Source organism: Pelmatolapia mariae, linkage group LG23 (genome assembly GCF_036321145.2).
Source record: "Pelmatolapia mariae isolate MD_Pm_ZW linkage group LG23, Pm_UMD_F_2, whole genome shotgun sequence".
NCBI lineage: Eukaryota > Metazoa > Chordata > Actinopteri > Cichliformes > Cichlidae > Pelmatolapia > Pelmatolapia mariae.
This window is the reverse complement of record NC_086246.1, coordinates 7254963-7275739: the sequence shown is the minus strand read 5'-3', so window position 1 is coordinate 7275739 and position 20777 is coordinate 7254963. Positions and strand designations below refer to the sequence as shown.

The 20777-nt window shown below is 41.3% G+C and overlaps 1 protein-coding gene across 1 annotated transcript in view; it reads left to right on the top strand.

The window, feature by feature from the left end:
- LOC134620904 (E3 ubiquitin-protein ligase HECW2-like) overlaps positions 1–20777 on the top strand; it is a 78429-nt gene that overhangs the window by 16221 nt on the left and 41431 nt on the right. Inside the window, exons 4-8 of the mRNA XM_063467255.1 lie at positions 5766–5860; positions 11569–11644; positions 11717–11886; positions 17376–17518; positions 18050–18150. Of these exons, the coding sequence (XP_063323325.1) occupies positions 5766–5860; positions 11569–11644; positions 11717–11886; positions 17376–17518; positions 18050–18150 (585 nt within the window). The remainder of the gene's footprint in view (positions 1–5765; positions 5861–11568; positions 11645–11716; positions 11887–17375; positions 17519–18049; positions 18151–20777) is intronic.

Below are 20777 nucleotides of genomic sequence, written 5' to 3'. Positions count from 1 at the left end.
CATTGCCCTTGGGGTCTTGCATATATTGGCAAAACCACATGGAAGTTGAAACAGAGAATAAGTGAACACAGAAGTGCGATTCATAGATTTGGTAAAGATTATCCAGTAGACGCCCACTTTACTGTTATGAAATATCATGTAGCATCTTTACAATTTTGTGGCATTGAACATGTTCCAGTACCTCCAAGTGGTGGAAGACATGACTTATTACTGCAGAGATGAGAGGTGTTCTGGATGTTATGTTGTAGTTTCATTAATAAATTCTTCAACCTGATCAACCAACCAATCAGCAAAGTAAAGAGAAATGACAGTCCATCATTACTTTACTAATTGAAGGTCAGTCAGTCTGGAAAATTGCTAAAACTTTGAATGTGTCCCCAAGTGCAGTTGCAAAAACCATCAAGTGCTATGGCTCACATGAGGACCGCCTCAGGAAAGGAAAACCAAGAGTCCCCTCTGCTGCTGAAGATAAATTCATCCGAGTCACCAGCCTTAGAAATTGCAGGTTAACAGTACCTCAGATTAGAGTCCATTTAAATGCCACACAGAGTTCCAGTAGCAGATATACATAATTCACTTCAGTTCAATCCAATTTTATTTATATAGCTCCAAATCACAACAAAAGTTGCCTCAAGGCACTTTATATTGAAAGGTAAACCCAAGAATAATTCAATTCCATGTGTTCATTCGTAGTTTTGATGCCTTCAGTTAGAATCTACAATGTAAATAGTTATGAAAATAAAGAAAAAACATTAAATGAGAAGGTGTTTGACTGGCAGTGTATATGGTGGATTTAAAACATCTTGATGCATGCTCAATCATCCAGGTAAGTAAATCTCCAAAAGTTGATTCTGTTCATCTGGACGTAGCGTTTTGTGGGAGAAACGTTTCGTCACTCATCCAGGTGACTTCTTCAGTCTCAGCTGACTGCAGGTTTCCCCAATCTTATAAACAGTACATTTGCATAATGACTGAAACCAGCCCACTGAAGGAACAGTGGTCATGAGAATTTGCATAATTAAGATTAAGGAACTGACCTCCCAGCCCATTGTTCCTTTAGTGGGCTGGGAGGTACGTGAAAGACTAAAAAGGATTTTCTTCAGTGTCAATGGAATACTCAACCCTATCAAACGGTTCAAAAAAGAGAAGGCTGATATTGTATATTTACAAGAGACACATCTAGACGACACAGAACATAAAAAACTGCAAAGGATGGGTTTCACTAAGGTGTTTTTCTCATCACATAAATCAAAGCATAAGAGCTGAGTTGCAATTTTGATATCTAACAGGGTTTCTTTTGAAAAAATGTATGAAGAAAAAGATGAGGAGGGTAGATATATTTTGGTCAGGGGAACGATAGAAGGATCTGTTTTCACTCTGATTAGTGTATATATTCCACCTGGTAGTACTTTTTCTTTTTACAAGAAGATAATAGAGTTGATGATTACCCATTCTAAAGGATTCCTGGTCTGTGGAGGTGATCTGAATATACATTTAAACCCAAAACTTGATATATCAAAACAAACAGGCTCCAACAAAACAACTGGTAAAAAAGTGAAAGAGTTGATGAAGGACATGGGTTTGATTGATATATGGAGGGAAATGTTCCCCAATGTAAGAAGATATACCCATTATTCCTCACATCACTCATCATATACTAGAATAGACTATTTCGTTGTATATAGCAGGGACAGCTCAAGAATTATCGACTCAGACATTGGAACAATAGATCTTAGCGACCATGCCCCAGTGCATATTGTAGTTGACTTAGTGGGAAACTAAAGAGATACAATATGGAGATTTAACCCCAGCCTACTTAATGATGCTAATTTTAGGAAAGAAATGAGCAATGGAATCCAATTGTACGTGAAAGAAAATAATAATGGAGAGGTGTCCCCACCGATACTGTGGGATGCAGCAAAGGCAGTATTAAGAGGAAAAATCATTGCAGCTGCCACAAGGAAAAAGAAACTTTACCAGGAAAAACTACAGGACTCCCAAAAACAGCTGAGACAGCTAGAAAGCAGCCATGCACAAAACCAAAATCTGACTACACGAGAACAAATTAAAAAACTAAGAAATGAAATTAACTTAATGTACACTCGGGAAATTTAAAAGAAGATGCTAGTTTTTAGACAAAGATATTGCGAAAATGGTCCTAAATTCACAAAACTGTTGGCATGGAATCTTAAGAAACGCCAAGCAGACAATACAATATACAAAATAAGAGATCCCCAGAAAAACACAATAGAAAGTAAGCAGGACAAGATCCGGTCTGTCTTTGAAACTTTTTATAAACAACTCTTTTCTAAAACTATGGATGTCGGAATTGATCAAATGGACACATTTCTTGAAACGCTGATTCTTAAATGGACTGATTCTTCTATAGCACTTTTCTACTCTCCCGGAGTACTCAAAGCGCTCTATACAACACGCCACATTCACCCAGTCACGCCCATTCTCACAAGCACTACCTCTATACTGAGTGCTTTCTAACTACACTCACACACATTCATACTCCGATGGATGCATCGGAGAGCAACTTGGGGTTAGTATCTTGCCCAAGGACACTTGGCATGCAGACTGGAGGAGCCTGGGATCAAACCTCCAACCTTCTGATCAGTAGGTGACCTGCTCTACCTCCTGAGCTACAGCCACCGCTCAATTTACCTACCATGAGTGAAGCCCAGAATAACCAACTAGCCTCTGAAATAACAGTAAAGGAATTAGAAAATGCTATAAGAAACCTGAAAGCTAATAAATCGCCAGGAAGTGACGGGTTCACCTCCGAATTTTATAAAGCAGTCAAAGAGGATCTTATTCCTATATTGAGAAAAACATGCAATTGGGTACTTGAAAAGGCACAAATCCCACCCACCTGGAAAGAAGCAATTATATCTCTCATACCGAAGGAGGCCAAGGATAAGAAAGAATGTGGGTCGTACAGGCCGATTTCCATACTTAATGTAGACTACCGTATCTATACATCCATTATGGCAAAACGAATGGAAAAAATACTCCCTAACCTCATACACAAAGATCAGACTGGCTTTATACATAAACGTCAAACCCAGGATAACACAAGACGTACTCTACACATAATGAACTATATACAACAACATACAGAGCAGGCTGTGATCCTCAGTCTTGATGCTGAAAAGGCATTTGACTCTGTTTGTTGGCAATACCTATTTAGAGTCTTGCATAAATTTGGTTTTAATGAGCCAGTAATAAATAACGTAAAGGCATTATATGATAACCCGACTGCAAGGCTTAGGATTAATGGTCACCTAACTCAACCTCTAACATTGGAGAGGGGATTGAGACAAGGCTGTGCCTGGTCTCCTCTTCTCTTTGCTATATTTCTGGAGCCTCTAGCCCAATATATTAGGCAAAACAGAAAAATCGCAGGTGTTACAATAAATGATGTGGCACATAAAATAGCATGCTATGCCGATGATGTACTCTTATTCCTAAAAACACCTGAGGAGTCTCTGCCAGAGGTAATGAACTGTCTTAAAAACATTGGCCCAATGACAGGATACAAACTGAATCTAAATAAAACTGAAGCCCTTCCCTACAATTATAGTCCGTCTGAAAAGCTCAGACAAGCACATCCACTGAAATGGAACACAGACTCAATTAAATACCTGGGGGTAACACTTACTAAAGATACAAATAGACTATTTGACAAAAACTACAACCATTTATATCAAAGAGTCAAAGAGGACCTTACAAAATGGAATCATATCCCATGTCTGAGCATAAGCTCTAGAATAGAAACCTTCAAAATTAATGTTTTACCAAGATTTTTATATCTGTTTCAGACACTCCCACTCCAGATTAATCAAAAAGATTTTATTGAATGGGATAAAACGATTACTAGATTTATATGGCAAGGGAAACGACCCAGAATACGATACAAAACATTACAACTGCCCAAAGAGAACGGCGGCTGTGGCCTACCATGTTTAAAAAAATACTATTCTTCAGCAATGATCAGGGCAGTGTTGCACTGGTGCAATCCCTTATATGTAGCAGCATGGAAGGAAATTGAGTGCAAAACAATAACCAATATGCATATACAGGCAGTTTGAGCAGATAAAAATCTACAGGACTACATTTCCAAATTAAGAAATCCTTGGGTAAAGGCCACACTAGGGGTTTGGAAAATGGTGGTAAATGAAAATAAGCTGGAGAAGGATATAAAAATATTAAAATGGTGTGTATATGATTCGGAATTTACACCAAGTCAAATAGACCCTAGTTTTAAAAACTGGATAGATAAATGAATTACATCGATATGTGGTATTGTAAAGGAAGATGAAATTATGAGTTTCCAAATTTTAAAGCAAACGTTTCATTTAGAAAGCCAAGACCACTATAGATACTTGCAGTTAAGAAACTTCTATACTTGAAGCATTAAAAACCAAATACCCACTACAGTGAGGCCACTTATCCAACTCTTTGTAAATGTTTATAAGTCAGAAATTAAGAAAGGTGTAATCTCACAAATATACAAACGTCTTCATGATCTCAGCAATTATTCAACAAAGTATATAAAAGAAAGATGGGAGAAAGAGGGAGGTCTGGCAATTACAGAAGAGGAATGGCAGAACATTTGTTCCTTTCATTGGAAAAGTATAAAATCACATGTATGGAAGGAATTCTGTTGGAAAAGCTTTGCTCATTTTTTCATTACCCCAGCTATAAAGGCGCATTATGATGATGGAAGTTGTGAATGTTGGAGGAACTGTGGCTACCAAACAGCACACCACTACCATATATTTTGAGATTGTAAGAATATTAAGAACTACTGGAGAGAAGTCCATAAAGTGATGCAAAACATATTTGGTACATATTTGCCCTTTGATTTCAAATCCATATTTTTAGGATACATACCCTCAGACATAAAGGGTATAGAGAAATACTTACTTGGTGTGCTGCTGGCTGCAAGTAAAAAGGCACTGACCAAAAGATGGCTGACACAGGATCCACCAACATTAAACAGCTGGATTGATGTAACTTTTGAGATTTATAAGATGGAAAAGATTACTTTTTTAGTGAATTTTGAGTATGAGAAATTTGTAAAACACTGGGGAAAATGGCTCCGCTATGTGAGTTCTATAAGGCCTGATATCGCTGATATTCATCGTTGAAGGAATGGTTGTTTAATTTTTATTTTTATTTTTATAATAACATGTACTAATGCTATGTCACCATCTGCTACTGAGTGTGTTGGCCTTTCAGTTGCCCTCTCTCTGGATGTATATAGTTACAAACTGTATCTTTCTGTACATATGTTTCTTTGTTTGTGTGTTTTGTTTTGTTTTTTCCTTCTCTTTCTCTTTTTTTTTCATACCTGCGTGAAGGCAAAGTACTTGAAGTGATGGCGGTCATCCAGAATACTGTACATATGAGTCTTAGAACAAAGGAAGCCATCAAATACTGTACATTTCATTTTATTTTATGCATAACTTCACACTTAAATTTAAAAAAAAAAATCACTTAATTTCCCATTTTTTCTAGCAAATTATAAACAGTGGTGAGGGGTAACTCAAGACTTTTGCACAGTGTATAATATAATGTAGTAACAGATTTATGTTTCAATTTTATTTAAATAAGGTGTTCAATGATTTTGGAATCAATGCTTTCTGTTGTTGGCACATATTTTACCAAGTTACATAACTCTTATGAAAATGTTTTTTTTTAATATATGGAATTATGATCATAAAGGTAGAGTGTTGTGTTTTCTCTCTTCACAGCCGAGACGAAGATCTGCTTTAAATATTATCATGGTATAAGTGGAGCATTAAGAGCAACAACACCTTGTATCACCGTCAAGAATCCTGCAGTACCAGTATGTATAGTTGTCTGTGTGTCCCACCTTCTTTTCTCCCAGTGATTGTTTTATACTCTGTCCAGGTGTGGGCCCAAGCAGCTGCAATTTGTTACAAATGTATATATTTTATATCTGACAATAAAAAAATGAGTTTAAATTAGCATCACAGTGAGGACAAGCCAAAACTTGACCAAAACACAGGATTTTACCTGGCCGTCTAATATATCAGACATGAGAAAACTTTTCAAAATAAAAGGCAGCTCAGCGCTACAAACTCCTTAAAACTTAAACGCACTCCTGTATCACACTATGCCGATCTCTTTCCAGGAAAGAAAAACACACCCGCTATATTAAAGGAAAACTGAGTTGTTGTTTTTTTTTATTATCAAGTTTGATTTTTCTATAAGATGTAACAGATGCAAGTGATTAAGCATGGAACTGGATTTCATAATCCATGGTCTAAAATATACAGAAAGACTATAGAAATATAGCAGTGTCCTTCTCGTACTACTGAAATGGTTTTATACTACATGCCTTTATCTCACATGCATTTCTTTGGCCAATTAACCATCATGCACGTCACTGGACTGTGGGGGGATTAGAATAGAATTTCCTGTCTCATGCTGCATATGTGTATGCTTGCACAGAACAACACATATCCATAAATACCTTTAATACTCTAAATACACATACTGTCTAAATGACTCGGGTAAAGTTTGTAGCATGCGTGCTTGTTGTTTTTGTCTGCTTCCACTTGTCTTTGCACTAGGATGATGTCAGAGTAAATGTGCAGTCATATTCGTTGTGTTCCCACTAGTGCTGTCAGCGTTAATCTCGTTGAAATGACGTTAACGCCACAACGCGGCAAATCTCCGTTAACGAGCTACCGCGGATCGCCCCGTGCGTGGGGTTGGACGGCGTCAACACGTTAACAAGCTAACTGCGCTAACGCACTAGTTCCCACCAATGTAATTGAGCATTGCGTGGCACTGTTTTACTTTTGTCCATGACGCGCTTACCTTCAGGGTCATACGTCACATGAAGACCAAAATAGTTCCAAACGCCAGATCTGAATGAGGGTGGGGGAGGTTCAATTTGCCATGCTGCAACGAGCTGAACTTCTGTCTTGCTAGCTTGCGCTGCGCTCAGTGGATCTGTGCTCGACAGTGCAGCCTAGGCGGAGTAGTCGAACGCAGATTCACTGAGCGGTCAACACAGACAGCATCGTCAGAAGAAAAGTTGATAAAATAAATTAAAAATTTTGTATTGTTCGATACATATGCGTACCGAACCGAAAGCACTGTATCGAACGGTTCAATATTGATACGAGTATCGTTGCACCCCTAATATTTACATATATACAGTACATACATAACACACATTCATATATTTACCTAGTAAGACATTTGTAATAGTAGATGGTTTTAATGGCAGTGCAATCTCTAGTACTCTTTAGAGAATGATTCAACTTAGAAAAAATATGAATTATATTAACAGAACTTGCAAAATTAATGATGCATGTTACCATGATGTGTTTTGGGAATCAGTTTCACCAGTTAGTTTATTCATAGTTGAAGACCATCTAATTCAGCAGTATTAACTATTGAGGGAAGCAGATATTTTCCCCTAGTTATATGAGCTATATTAGAAGATAATTCCACTGCTCACAACTCAATATGTAGCTTGTTTTTTGGTTTCCAATTCAGAGTGATGACCTTCTTCTTGGCCATAGTTAGGAATAATACTAGAAGTGAGATTATAGAATTGTGAAAATGATGAAGTCCCCTGAAATTCAAAGGTGTGGAGGATTTGGGGTGTTTTGGCAAAGTAAGTGTGAAACTGTCATGATCCCTTGATCCAAGGGATGTTTGGGGTTTTCCTAGTTTTGTAATTTTTTAGTATCTTTAGATCATGCTTCTGTATTATTTATTTTTTAAGGCTACAGTTTTACATCTAATCATTTTTGTGACCTTCCTTGTATCCCTGTTTATTTCTGCTTACTTTGTGTTTCTGTGTCTGGCTTGGTCTTCGTGTCTTGTGTGCTTTGTGTCAAGTTAATCTTGTCTCCCTATTCAGTTGCAAGTCTCTTCCTGTTTTATTTTGGCGACTGGTCTTCTTCTGTAGCTTGATTAGCGTCCTCCAGAGTGATTAGTTACCCTAGAACTGTGATAGGTCTGTCTAGCACAGGCCTATTGCTGGAACATTTAGAGACAATTCTACTACAATGGCAAAAAGCATTGGACACCAGGCTGAACTCTTTGTGTGATCTCGTGCACGAGGGAGAGAACCATGACGAGCGCTGTTCCTGCCGCTCGAACCCCAGTCACTCTCGGTTAGCTCCCCCGTAGCACTGCTCTTTATTGAGATTATATGAATATTCATAAGTTCATCAACATATGACATCGATCGTGGCTCAAGAGTTGGGAGGTCGCCTTGTAATCGGAAGGTTGCCGGTTCAAGCCCCGGCTTTGACAGTCTCGGTCGTTGTGTCCTTGGGCAAGACACTTCACCTGTTGCCTACTGGTGGTGGTCAGAGGTCCCGGTGGCGCCAGTGTCCGGCAGCCTCGCCTCTGTCAGTGCGCCCCAGGGCAGCTGTGGCTACAATGTAGCTTACCATCACCAGTGTGTGAATGGGTGGATGACTGAATGTGTAAAGCGCTTTGGGGTCCTTAGGGACTAAGTAAAGCGCTATACAAATACAGGCCATTTACCATTTTACATCTTACACAGGCATACATGTGAACGAAGAGTACCTTGTCTGTGTGTAGCGTAGGTATGAGTGTGTGTGTGTGTGTGTGTGGGGGGGGGGGGGGACCTTGTGAATGACTCCCCTAAATCTGCTGGGCCTGGAAGTCCAGCAGTTCATCTAAACGAAAGGCGCTTACACCTAAACAGACATAGATGTCTAAAACAGTAAGAGAAGGTACGACCTCTCTCATGACCTTAGGATGTGTGTGCATGCCAGAACACTACTAAGGATCAGACCTCTATCATTATGCAATCGATTATAAAACTCTAAGCATATATGAGTATATATTTCTAAGCATAAATGACAATCCAACAATATAAACCTAACAAACTGTGTTCCCACCTGTTTCCTATCCCCCCGTTATCCTGTGTTGTCACAGTCTACTCAATGCCACTTTCTTCCGCTGGCTATATCCCTCCTTGTGGTGTGTTTTATATCGTATTTTGTAAAAACTCAACAATGAAACTGAAATTTCAGTTTTTGTGTGGTTTTCAAAGTCCTTTATTTTGGGTCAAATTGCTGCCTGACAAAAGAATGTGACCATCATGGCAACACCCCTCCACTGTGTCCATTTCATGTTTTACCTTTCTAAAACGTGAAATGGAAATGCAAAGCATGAAATGGACACAGTGGACTGGCGTGTCTATAACATCCTTTGCCGTGATATTGGGTTGATCATGGACCCAGCCGACTCAGTTATAGTAGAGTACTCTAATAGCCCTCTTCACCTGAAAAGGTGAAGCCTGACCAGAACAGAAGGTCCAGTACCTGCCAGCCAAGCCAGAACAGCAAAAGGTGGACACAGTTATCCAAACCAATACACAAGAATCCAGACTGTCAATAAATATAACCTTGAACTCAGCTTAAAATGTGATTAAAGATTTCTCTGTGTTGCTAGATTCATTTTTTTCCTCAGGAACTGGGAAAACTAGCCAGGGTACCCATCCTAAAGGATGATGCTACCACCCCCATGCTTCACTTTAGGGATTGTATTGGCCAGGTGATGAGCAGTGCTCCAGACATGACCCTCAAAGACTTAAATCTTTGTATCATCTGACTAGAGAATTTTGTTTGGTCATTATCTGATAGGTTGCCTGGCATGTGCCTTTTGGTAAACTCCAGACAGGCTGTTGTGTGCCTTTTACTGAGGGTTGGCTTTTGTCAGGCCACTCTACCAGACAGGCGTAATTGTTGGAGTGCTGCAGAAATGGTTGTCTCATTGGAAGGTTATCCTCAGAGCAGCGCCGGAGCACTGTCAGAATACCAACTGTCAGGTTTTTCGTGTCATGGTCTGTGTGCGGCAGGCAGGAATGGAGGACCCAAATGCAGACTCCAGCATGCGAACATAAACTCAAAAACCTTAGCTTTATTGCTGGCAGGAGTCAATACAGAAAATAAACTGGGGAACGCTAGAAACTAAACTAGAAACACACAATACTGAACAGAGGGAAACACAGACAATAAATACAAGGGTTAAATAAGGGAACAAGAACCAGAAAGGAAACACAGCTGACCCTAATTAAACAGATGAGACTGGGGAGACGCAGAACAGAACCTGACGCACACCAGCGGGAGACTATCAAAGTAAAACAGGAAGTACGCAGAGACACAGACTGACTAAGGGAACAGACAGATGCACATGAAGACAAGACTGACCTAACGGGAGGAATCACAAAGGCAAACCAAGACTAGAAATAGAGAATAAACTCAGGAGTAAAATCATACTGGGCAAAGAAATACAAAATACACAGAGAACCGAATAAATTAACAAGACTCAAAGAACCAAAAACACAAACACTGGGTCGACGACCCAGGTACCCTAACACTCAGCTTCCTGACTAAGGCACTTCTACCCTGATTGCTCACATTAGCCGAGGGACGAGCTCATTTACAGATGATAGAGGCCATGGTGCTCACTGAGACCTTCAATGCTATAGAAAAGTTTAATGTAGATGGAGTCCAGACCTCCTGGGATCTAACAATGTTTTATGATAGATCTTGTATAGTGTGAATTTGCAAACCCCACAGAGGTTTATCTGGGCCATACTGTAAAGGCAAAGCAGTATGTGCTCAGTGCGTGGAAAGGTGCTAATGAGAATTTTTTAGTCACTAGTGACTAAAAAAGGACTGTGTGCTTTGTGTTGTAGGCTTTGTGTTGTAGGACTTTCCTTTGTGATGTTGGACATTGCCTTTAACTTGACCTGCAGAACAGTTGACCAGTGTTCTGCAATCTTGCAGTGGTCAGCACTGTTGCCTCACAGCAAGAAGGTCCTGAGTTCAGTGTGGAACTGAACTCAGGACCTTCTTTCTCTGTGGAGTTTGCATGTTCTCCCTGTGTTTGTATGGGTTCTCTCTGGGTAAGATAAGATAAGATAACCTTTATTAGTCCCACAGGTGGGAAATTTGTTACTCTGTACTGTAAATTTGTACTCTGGCTTCCTCACACCGTCCAAAGACATGCAGTTATAGTGGGGTTAAGTTAATTGGTAATTCTATAATGCCCATAGGTGTGAATCGTAGTATGAATGGTTGTCTGTCTCTATGTGTTAGTACACCCTGGACAAGTCCAGGGGTACTCCAACCCTCTGCCCTAAGACAGCTAGGATAGGCTCCAGCCACGCCACGACTCAGAATTGGATAAGTGGAAGAAAATGGATGGATAAGCAAATCCAGGTTACACAAGGAACTGTTCAAGAGTTCAAGAGCTTACAAAATTATTTCTTCACTCTTACTGACTCATCCTGATAAAATAAAGGTTAATAAATTCAACCATGGAGCTTTGTGAAAAGAACAATATATTTTGGATAGTTTATGGCTTTGGTAAGCCATAAACTGAATTTAACCTCTCTCATGTGACGAGATGTGAGAAACAGTCTTAACTCCACCCCACTTAAGTCTTCCTGGTTAAACTTTTATCTGTTAGAGTCAGGGCTGAAAACATGTTCATTATTTTTGTTTTTCTTTTTTTTGTCATCAGGTGAGGGGTGAAGGCCAGGTGGAGGAGCAGTCAGAGTATGAGCACTGTCGGAAACTTGTCAGCTTCACCCTGTCAGGTGAGATGAATGAGTCAGTGGAAATGTGCTGGAGAATGAATACAAAAATACTCATGAAGTATTCCAATTCAGACTTCCGAGCAGTGAACCTAAAGAAAGGGATGTTCTTCAACCCGGACCCCTACCTGAAAATGTCGATCCAGCCCGGGAAGAGGAGTGGCCTCCCTAAGTTTACCCACCATGGCCAGGAGAGACGCTCCTCCATCATATCCAACACCATCAACCCTGTGTGGCATGGGGAGGTTAGCATAACTTCACACTGACTCAATAAGATATAAACTCATACACCATTTAAAGGATGGGTAAAGATAAATAGGAAAAGTTGAAGATGAAGAGCACTGGTGTTGATGCCAAATCCATTATATTCTTATAGCAGGGCAACAATAATGGAGAGTGCAGTCTGTCGATCTGTGGAATCAGCACCTCGATACAGGAAGTCTGGGTTGGTTTTCTGTTTAGTAGTTCACCCTCTGATCCTATGAGTATTACCCAGCAGGCACTACAGAGCTTGGATGGAGCCGATGGGTGAGGGCACTCTATCTGTCTGTGACATCCGGAAATCTACCCCACCTATTCTAATAATAAACTGGCAGCCCTAAGTAGTCTTGCATGCCCTGGCCATGCCAGTTCTTTTACTTCTAATAGAATTATCATTAGCTCACTGTCACATGATCATCCATTTTCAGGTATTAGAACCATTTCACTACTCAGATTTCTTATTCATGGTACTAATTAGACTTGTACTTTATGTTTTTGATTAAGAATAAAGATGATTTGTTATTAGCAAAAGTACATATAGATAAACTGTTCTAACGCTTTGTACCTATAGAAAAATATACAGACATCCAGCCTTTTATGTTTACAGTGATACAGACTCTACAGGGCATACAGAGAAAATGTATAAACTGAATCAATTTCAGTTTTGGTTTTCATTGCATACAGTTTATTAATAACTAAATTCAATTATCTACATCTTTACCACACATTTGACTACATACAGGTACTGTAGGTGCAGTAAATGGTTAAATGCGACTCATTGCAATATACTGGGCATTCACTGATAAGATTGAACATACTGTGTTAGGCTACGTTCACGCTGCAGGCGAAAGCGCATCAAATCCAATTTTTCTGACCCTCTGCGACCCATATCCGATCATGGTATGACAGTGTGAACGGCACAAATCCAATATTTTCAAATCCGATCTGGGTCACTTTCGTATGTGGTACTGAATCCGATACATATCCGATGTTTTAGAAAGCGACTGCTGTTTGAATGGTCATTTCGCATTAAATCCGTCTTTTACGTCACTGACACAAGACAGATGCCAATTATCAGCGCCCGATAAGACATCGTGAACGCTTCCTGGCCATCCAGTGAAACTGTTGGGAAGACAACGTTGGAGAAACGTGAACATTTTATTTGTACTGTATAATCTGCAGAATCTGACAGAAATCTGCAACTATCAGCAATAAGGATCATTATTAGGCCATATGTAAATAACAAAATAACTTTATAACTTAAAGCAAAATTGGGAAACGTAAAGTCCGAAACAAGTCTTTATATTAAGGCCATCAGTCAAACAATCCTGTTTGGTCTGGTTCTAAACAGAGCGCGTTGTGTGTGACGTCTTCTTTTGCGCATGCAGGCTGCTTTGAGGGTTCACACTAGAGCGCGTTTGCTGTCACATTTTATTTGTAGTGTGAACAAGCAGACAAAAAAAATCGGATTTGATCAAAAAATCAGAATTGAGCATTAAGACCTGCAGTGTGAATGTAGCCCTAGAGGCTGGGATTAGGTAAAGATGGTCCTTGATGATCATCTATGTCCAGCTGAGGATGAATTTGTACACTCGTGTAGTTAAAATAAATGAACTTACATCAATAGTGTTGACTCTACTCTTTGCCTCGTCAGAGTAATAAAAGGAAAGATAGAAGAGACAACTATAGTTATGTGGCAACATATGGACAACATATATTACAATCAGCATTTTAATCATGAGCTTTAAGGCAGTAATTATAGCATTAGCCATGTTTAGCACATTACCTTCAACAGGGGGCCAGGCTGTCCACAGACACACACTCCAAGGTTCAGCTCTATATCTCACTGCAGAATCCTTTCATATTCTTCACGTATATCTTTGTTGGGCAGAGTGTAAATACAGAGGCTGTATTTGTATAAGCACAGATACTTCTTAGCAGTGCAAAGCTATCTGCACAGCTCTGTAGAAAGATCCAGGCAGCCAGTGTGTCTCTCTCTAACCAATCAGAGTCCTCCTTATATGGGACAGTGTGGCTAACTTGCATTAGCAAATTGGAGGCGTTGAGTGCTAGAGCAGCTGGCAACTGGCAGCTGGAAACCTGGACCCCCTTTGGCCATTTATCAAGACTACATGAAGTATACTCTGAAGGTCTATAGAAAGATGCATTATGGAGAATCTCTACTGTGACCATCAGCAAAACCAGCCAGCCTATCTACACCACAGCAGCAGTGATCAGTGACATGCTTGGCTACAAGATGAACAGCCACAAGGAGCAGTACCCTTGATGGAGAAGGAGACTAGAGACCAAAATCAAAGCAGCATGGAGGGCAGTTAGCCAAATGTCAGAGTTGCAGACGTAGAAGGGGATGTCTAAGAAGTACAGAAAGCTGCCTATACTTGTGGCCTTGGATACTACCAACAAAGAACCACAGCCTTGACTAGCCACTAGAAGATGTATACACAAGAGACAGAAGCCAGGAGAATAAACCTTCCAAGGTATATTCTCAGTGGTAGAGGAGCACTATGAGAATAGCCCAACCAAGGCTGGAGACAGAGCAATTAGAAGAGCATATGGGAGAAGGAGACATCATATAACAACAACGCTCAGTAGCCAATGGATCTGAGAGCAGGTCACAGCAACCTCCTTGAACAGGATCCAATAACAATCACCATGGTAGACATCTGAGAAAGATTCTCGAGTATGTCGAGTTGGACGGAGACAGGCCCTGACATGATTCACATCTCCTGGCTAAAGAAGCGGACTGCACTCTGTGAGCATCTACCAGCACAAAAGAACCAGCTGCTATTGGACAAGACACACCTGGAATGGCTAAGTAAAGGCTGAACAGTCCTGATCCTCAGAAAGGACAGGTCCCATCAACTACCAGCCAATAACCTGGTAGCTCTGTGATGCCTACAGGAAAACTCCTGTCAGGCATCAAAGAGCTAAGATGAAAAGGCAAATGGTTCAATACATGAGCGCCTGGTAGCTGAAGGCTCTGCCTCCCATTCTACTTTTAAATAACTTGGGAATGATCAGAATCACAATCAAAGCTGGAGTACTTTATTAATCACAGAAGACATTATTGTGGGCTTAGTTGCCCCAAGACAGTAAGAACAGTAACTAACTAACCTAAATAAATTAAATTAATTAAACAAAATTATTTCCTGTTGTTCAGTGGTGCTAAACGACTGGGTCGGAGGTATTGTCCAACATTCTGCTTATTTTGGACAACATATGCTCTTTGACAACACCTTAAGAGAGTTCAGCTCCTTCTCCACAATATCACTGACCTTGCAGATAAATTTATTGAGTCTGTTGGCATCTGCAACCGTCAGCCTGCTGCCCCAGCATGCAACAGCATGGTGAATGTCACCTACACAACAGACACCAACACAAACTACCTCAGTTGCCTCAGAAAATAGAGACAACTCTGGCCCTTCATGTACAGTACACTGGTGTTTTTAACCCAGTCCAGTTTATTGTCAATGTATACTCAGAGGTATTTATGTCCTCCACTACGTCCACAACAACCTGCTCACACCACATGAGCACCACAGGCATGGAGGAGATCCAGGCCCCAGAAATCTAGAGGTCCCCCAGAGCGTGAGAGCCCAAGGAGGACCACCGGAGGGGCAGCCGCGCCACCCTCCTAGAAAAGAGCTGAGGAGAGCCCTTAGACGGTAGACAGGGGATCAGCCAGCAGCCATGGTGCAGAAGCCACAGGGGTTGCAGCGACATGCTCACAGGCTCCGCCGGCAGGGCAGAGGGGACAGAGCCCCGGGCCCAGAGGCCCGAGGGCCCTCCACCCTCTGGCAAACCCAGAGGGCCAATCCGCCCCCAGACCCAGGAGATGTTTCCCTTTGGTCTGGGGTGGAGACAAGCGGTCCTGCAGCAGCATGGAAGCCCAGCATCCCAGACCCCAACCAGACGGCCAACTCCTCCTCCTGGCCCCCCGCCCCAGATGGCGAACAGAGAACTGGGGTGTGAAGACCCCATACCTCTCTGCTGCGTGCTGTTCTAAAATGCATTTAAAAACATGGGAGGGGCATGGTACTCTCTGCCAGAAAGCAGCTGCTGTCAGCACGGCCCCTACCAAGGGCCCTCAATGTCTACATGTATTTAAAATTGAGAGGTGGGCACTGACGCCAGAGGTGATGTCCTCTGGATGCTGTTTAGCGTGCCCACCCCCAAGGCCCTTTATGTATGTGTTATGAGTGTGTAAGTAATGTGGACGTCTAAGTTGTGGAATAAAATTGAGGCACAGTTGGCCAGAAGGAGACAGAGGAGGAATGCCCCCTTGCACCTCACATACCTGTACCCAAGGCCCTGCATGTGTCTTGGTGTGATGAAGCGGAAAAAAGGGAGGCTCCCTACGTTTTGAAGTAAATATCTATACTCCTTACATTTTCAAAACAGGCTTGTTACTTTTGGTTTAACACATCTGAGAGGAGTTATTATTTTATGTTCCTAATCATACATCCTAATGGTGTATCAATCACTAAGGGATGTCGCATAGAAAGAGATGAAAGAGACAGAACTGTATGCCAAAGTCAGGGGTTAACATGGGTCGGTGTTTTTCATTGGCACAACATGGTAACGAGTGTTAATATCCATAAGTTGCAGTTGAGGTACTTCAGCATCTAGCTAGCACTACAAGAGAGGTGCAAGCATGACATGAGTTTTTTAAGTGGCAGGTAATTTCAAAAAGCATCGTTTCTATCAGCTTAACAAAGATCAGCACACCACATGCAACCACATAAAACAATACTTGTGACCCTGAATTTTATAAGCAGAACAACATGGGTTAATGGATAGATGCAGCGTTGCAACAATAAAAAACAATACAAAAATGGCAAATTTTAGAAGTGTTCTATGGGTCATATATATATATATATATATGTGTATGTGTATATATATATATACATATATATATATACATATATACATATATATATATATATATATATATACATATATATATACATATATATATATATATGGCATGGTTTGTTACTTAGCCATCAGTTAAATGATAACTCCTGGATTTCTGTTTTTAAGCCCCTTAAATCCTAAAACTCTGTGTAAATCCTTGTCCCAGGTTAATCCTTGCTTTGTCCTCTTCTTTTTACCCTTCTCTGTTTTCATTTTGAAGCAGCTTTTTTACTTTGAGATTGTTCCATTTGAATCCACCATGCCAGCTATGTAATACTGTCATTCCAGTAAATTCCAGTGTGGTACTGTGATAGAATGGCACCTGTGCAATATTTCAGTTGAGAAATTTACTTGCTACTAAATATTCTGCAGTCAACTGTTAGTAGAAATGATTAGGAACGACAGCAACTGAGCCACGAAGTGGTAGGCCAGGTAAAGTCACTGGGCAGAGTCAATAATTAACTTTATGTAATGCAAGCACAACTGTATAAATATACTAAATTCTCCAGCATTTTGCTATTTACTCTTTCTTTAGAAATATACATTTGTGGCTTTGATAACTGATGTGCTGGAGATTGAGGTGAAGGACAAGTTTGCCAAGAGCCGGCCAATCATCAAGCGCTTCTTGGGCCAGCTGATCATCCCCATCCAGAGACTTCTGGAACGGCCAGCTGCTGAGTAAGTTGGCACCCAGAGCCAAACATGAGATAGGTTCAGAACCAAAAACAACTGTGCAAGGAAAGTCAGTCAGACTTAGCGTCAGTGACAGTGTCACGTGTGTTGTATTTTTTTTTTTTACATTTCTTTCATAGAAGGATTGCTCTTTAAGACAGAAAGAGCAACCTTCTATGGAGGGTAGTAGGGTAGTAGTTATGTAGTTCAGTCAGTACCTATCCATAATTCCCAATCAGCTTGCTGGTCAGGCATTAATTTAAGTAAGCAATGATGACATACAGTTTGTGCAGTGTTAACAAAAATTGTCAGTCTCTAGGCAAGTTGCACAGAAATTACCAATAAATTCACCATTGTGGAAAACTGCATATAAATCAGCAGAATGTAGTTGATGCACAATTACCCATCCAGTCAGTTGATTGTTGATTGAATTGAGATCAGTGTGCTGAGGAAAGAGAGCGCTTGTTTTCTGTACCGTATTGAAATGCTAGTAGGTGTTTGTCAGTAGGGACAAAACAATTGTTTATGTGTGTGCAGTGATCAGACAGTCAGCTACAGCCTGTGTCGTCGTCTTCCTATGGACCATGTGAGCGGGCAGCTTATGTTCAGAGTGGACATCACTTCAGCTGGACAAGAAGGTGTGTATGTGTATCGTTTGTGGTCTAAATGGGTAATTCCTTATCTCAAAAGTTGGACCATGATGCCAGCCATTAGTTTTTGAAGTCACATTTGAAGAGCCTTAAGATGAATGTTTCTGCCGTTGCCATCTTGGTTGCAAAAAACAGATGTGACAAGAAAGGGTGGCTCTGTTTGTGAAAGTGCACAATTATTAGCTAATGACTTGTGATTACCAAGTTGTAGCCAATGAGCGTGCGGTGTCATAGGTAATCCTCCATTTTGAAACAAGATATGACTGAGCCTTAATTTCTTGTTCAATATGATTCCATATTCAATATCATCTCCTCGATTAATATCTTATCTTCATTTTTTGCTATGAGGCAAAGCACACCTAGAGCATATCTGTTTTCCAAGGCTCCAAGTGTTCCATCGTATACAAACTTATCAAAAATAGCAGAATTGCTGTATTGTTGATACCATTATTGTTATAGGCAGCGCATTATGATACTATTGTATGGTAAATTACTCTCATTCTCACTATAAAGGTAAATACACACATAGCCCCCAAAAAACTTAGATTTAATGAAATTAAATATTTTACTTGTACTTTCATATACAGTATATGGTGTGTGGTTTTATTTTAATCGTGGGAGGCTTATTATTAGGCTGTGCAGCAATTTAGGGTCATTAGGGATATAGATGAAAATGTACAAATGAGTGAAGAAAGTGTGTTGCAAAGATGAAAGTACGGAAAAGAATAGTTTGAGAAGCTCATGAATGAAGAAAATGAAAGAAAGGAGGACTGGGGGAAGAAAATTAATGATGATGTGCAGAGGATTAGTTAAGGAGAAAGTAAGGGCAGCTCACACAGCGGCTCACAAATGACATACCTAGGGAGGCATGAAGACGTCTAGGAGAAAGGACAGTGGACTTTCTGACCGGATTGCTTAACATAATCTTGGAGAGTGGGAGGTTTGGAAAAGAAGTGTACTTACATCTATACTGGTACTCTGTGTAGCAAGGTTGATGTACAAAAAACTGCCATTCAACTCGAAATATCTCAAAATTTTGAGTTTTAAGAACTCAAAATTTTAAGTTATTTTCAGTGGTGGAAGCAAGCTTTCATAAAAGTTCAAAAAGTAGCTATACTGTGTTTGTGGACTAGAGAAAGTATATGATAGACTTCCAAGACAGGAGTTATGGTACTGTATAAGGAAATCGGTAATGACAGAAAACATGTATAAGGACGGTGAGACTATGGTGAGGTGTACAGTAGAAGTGACTTGTGGGTTTGAGGTAGGTGTGGGATTACATCATGAATTACCGTAAGGTCGCAAACACTGACCCTAACTGAGGCAAGTGAAGCCTGCAGATGTAGCGCTCTCCCTGGGCAGAGGGATGGCTTCGACAGTAGTGGTGCAGAGGCACCTGTGGCTGACCCTCTCTGACATCCCGTATAGGGACAGGGCTGTAGATCTGGACGAACCAGTGTCTGCGGCTGGGTTATTCGGACATTCACTCCAAGCCATTCAGGCTAGATTTGATCTGAGGAAGAAGCAGACAGAAGCTCTGCGTGACATAATTCCCAGACATTCCTGGTTTGAGCTCCACGCCAGCAGGCCTGGAGCAAAGGCCCACCCTCGGGCCCCCAGCGGGATCCGAAGCCCAGGAGGAAAAAGCCTCAGCCCTCCTAGCTGTGGTTCTGAGTGGAGAAGGGGTCCAGCGGCAGGGAGACGCTGCCTTCACCCCTCTGTTGCCGCCCAAGAGGTGCCGCTTAAGTTCTGTTCAGGCTGTCAGCCCCAGAAGGCGCTGCACTTTCCTAACACTGTCTCCCAAGCACAAACCCCCTGCACAAATAAAATGCCTAAGGTTGTAACTCCCTGTTCAGGTGTGTTAAATGTTCAGGTGACCACATCAAGTGTTCCCACTGTTTTTCATTGTTGTGCCCCAGGAAAGATGCCTCCAACAAAATGTATGAATGTACATGTTGCCATGTTACAATCAATAAAGAGTGTTTATTTTCAAACAATCGCAAATACTCAGCCTGCAGGCAGAATGAGCCAGGTCAGGCAGGTGATGCATTCCCCTTCAGACACACTGGGGGGCGACAATGCCCCGCCAACGGTGCTGCAGGTCAGCTGGCTGGCTGCTCACTTCCCTCAGTGGCACGCTTGCGCCCCCTCTCTGTGGGTGCTGTGAACCGTTGCTATGGGTTACCGGTTGCAGTTCCGGGTCAAGCCACCTCCTTTCTGGAGAGTCGTAAACACGACTGTCGGCAACGAGGCAGCCATGATACTGAGGGAGGAAATGTTGGGGGTGTCCAAATTCATAGGCTGCATCCTCCCGAGGCCGCATTTGTAGGCTGATTACGTCACAGTGACGAGACCATGATGCACCCTTGGGCATGGACATGCTGGCACACTAATGGCCAGATGTGCTCCTGTATCCATTTCCCACAGTGGAAATGATATGTCTAGTTCTAGACAGAGTGCGTCAGCAGTCTCTCTTTCTGATTCTAGCGAGTCCTTGGCAGCTTCCTCTCCGCAGGGACCTCCTCTCTCAGGCGGGAGGAGAAGTGGTTCATCCGCGCCCGGATCTGTGGCGCCTTCTTGCTTACCTGCTGAGAGTTCAAACTTGATTGCTAAGG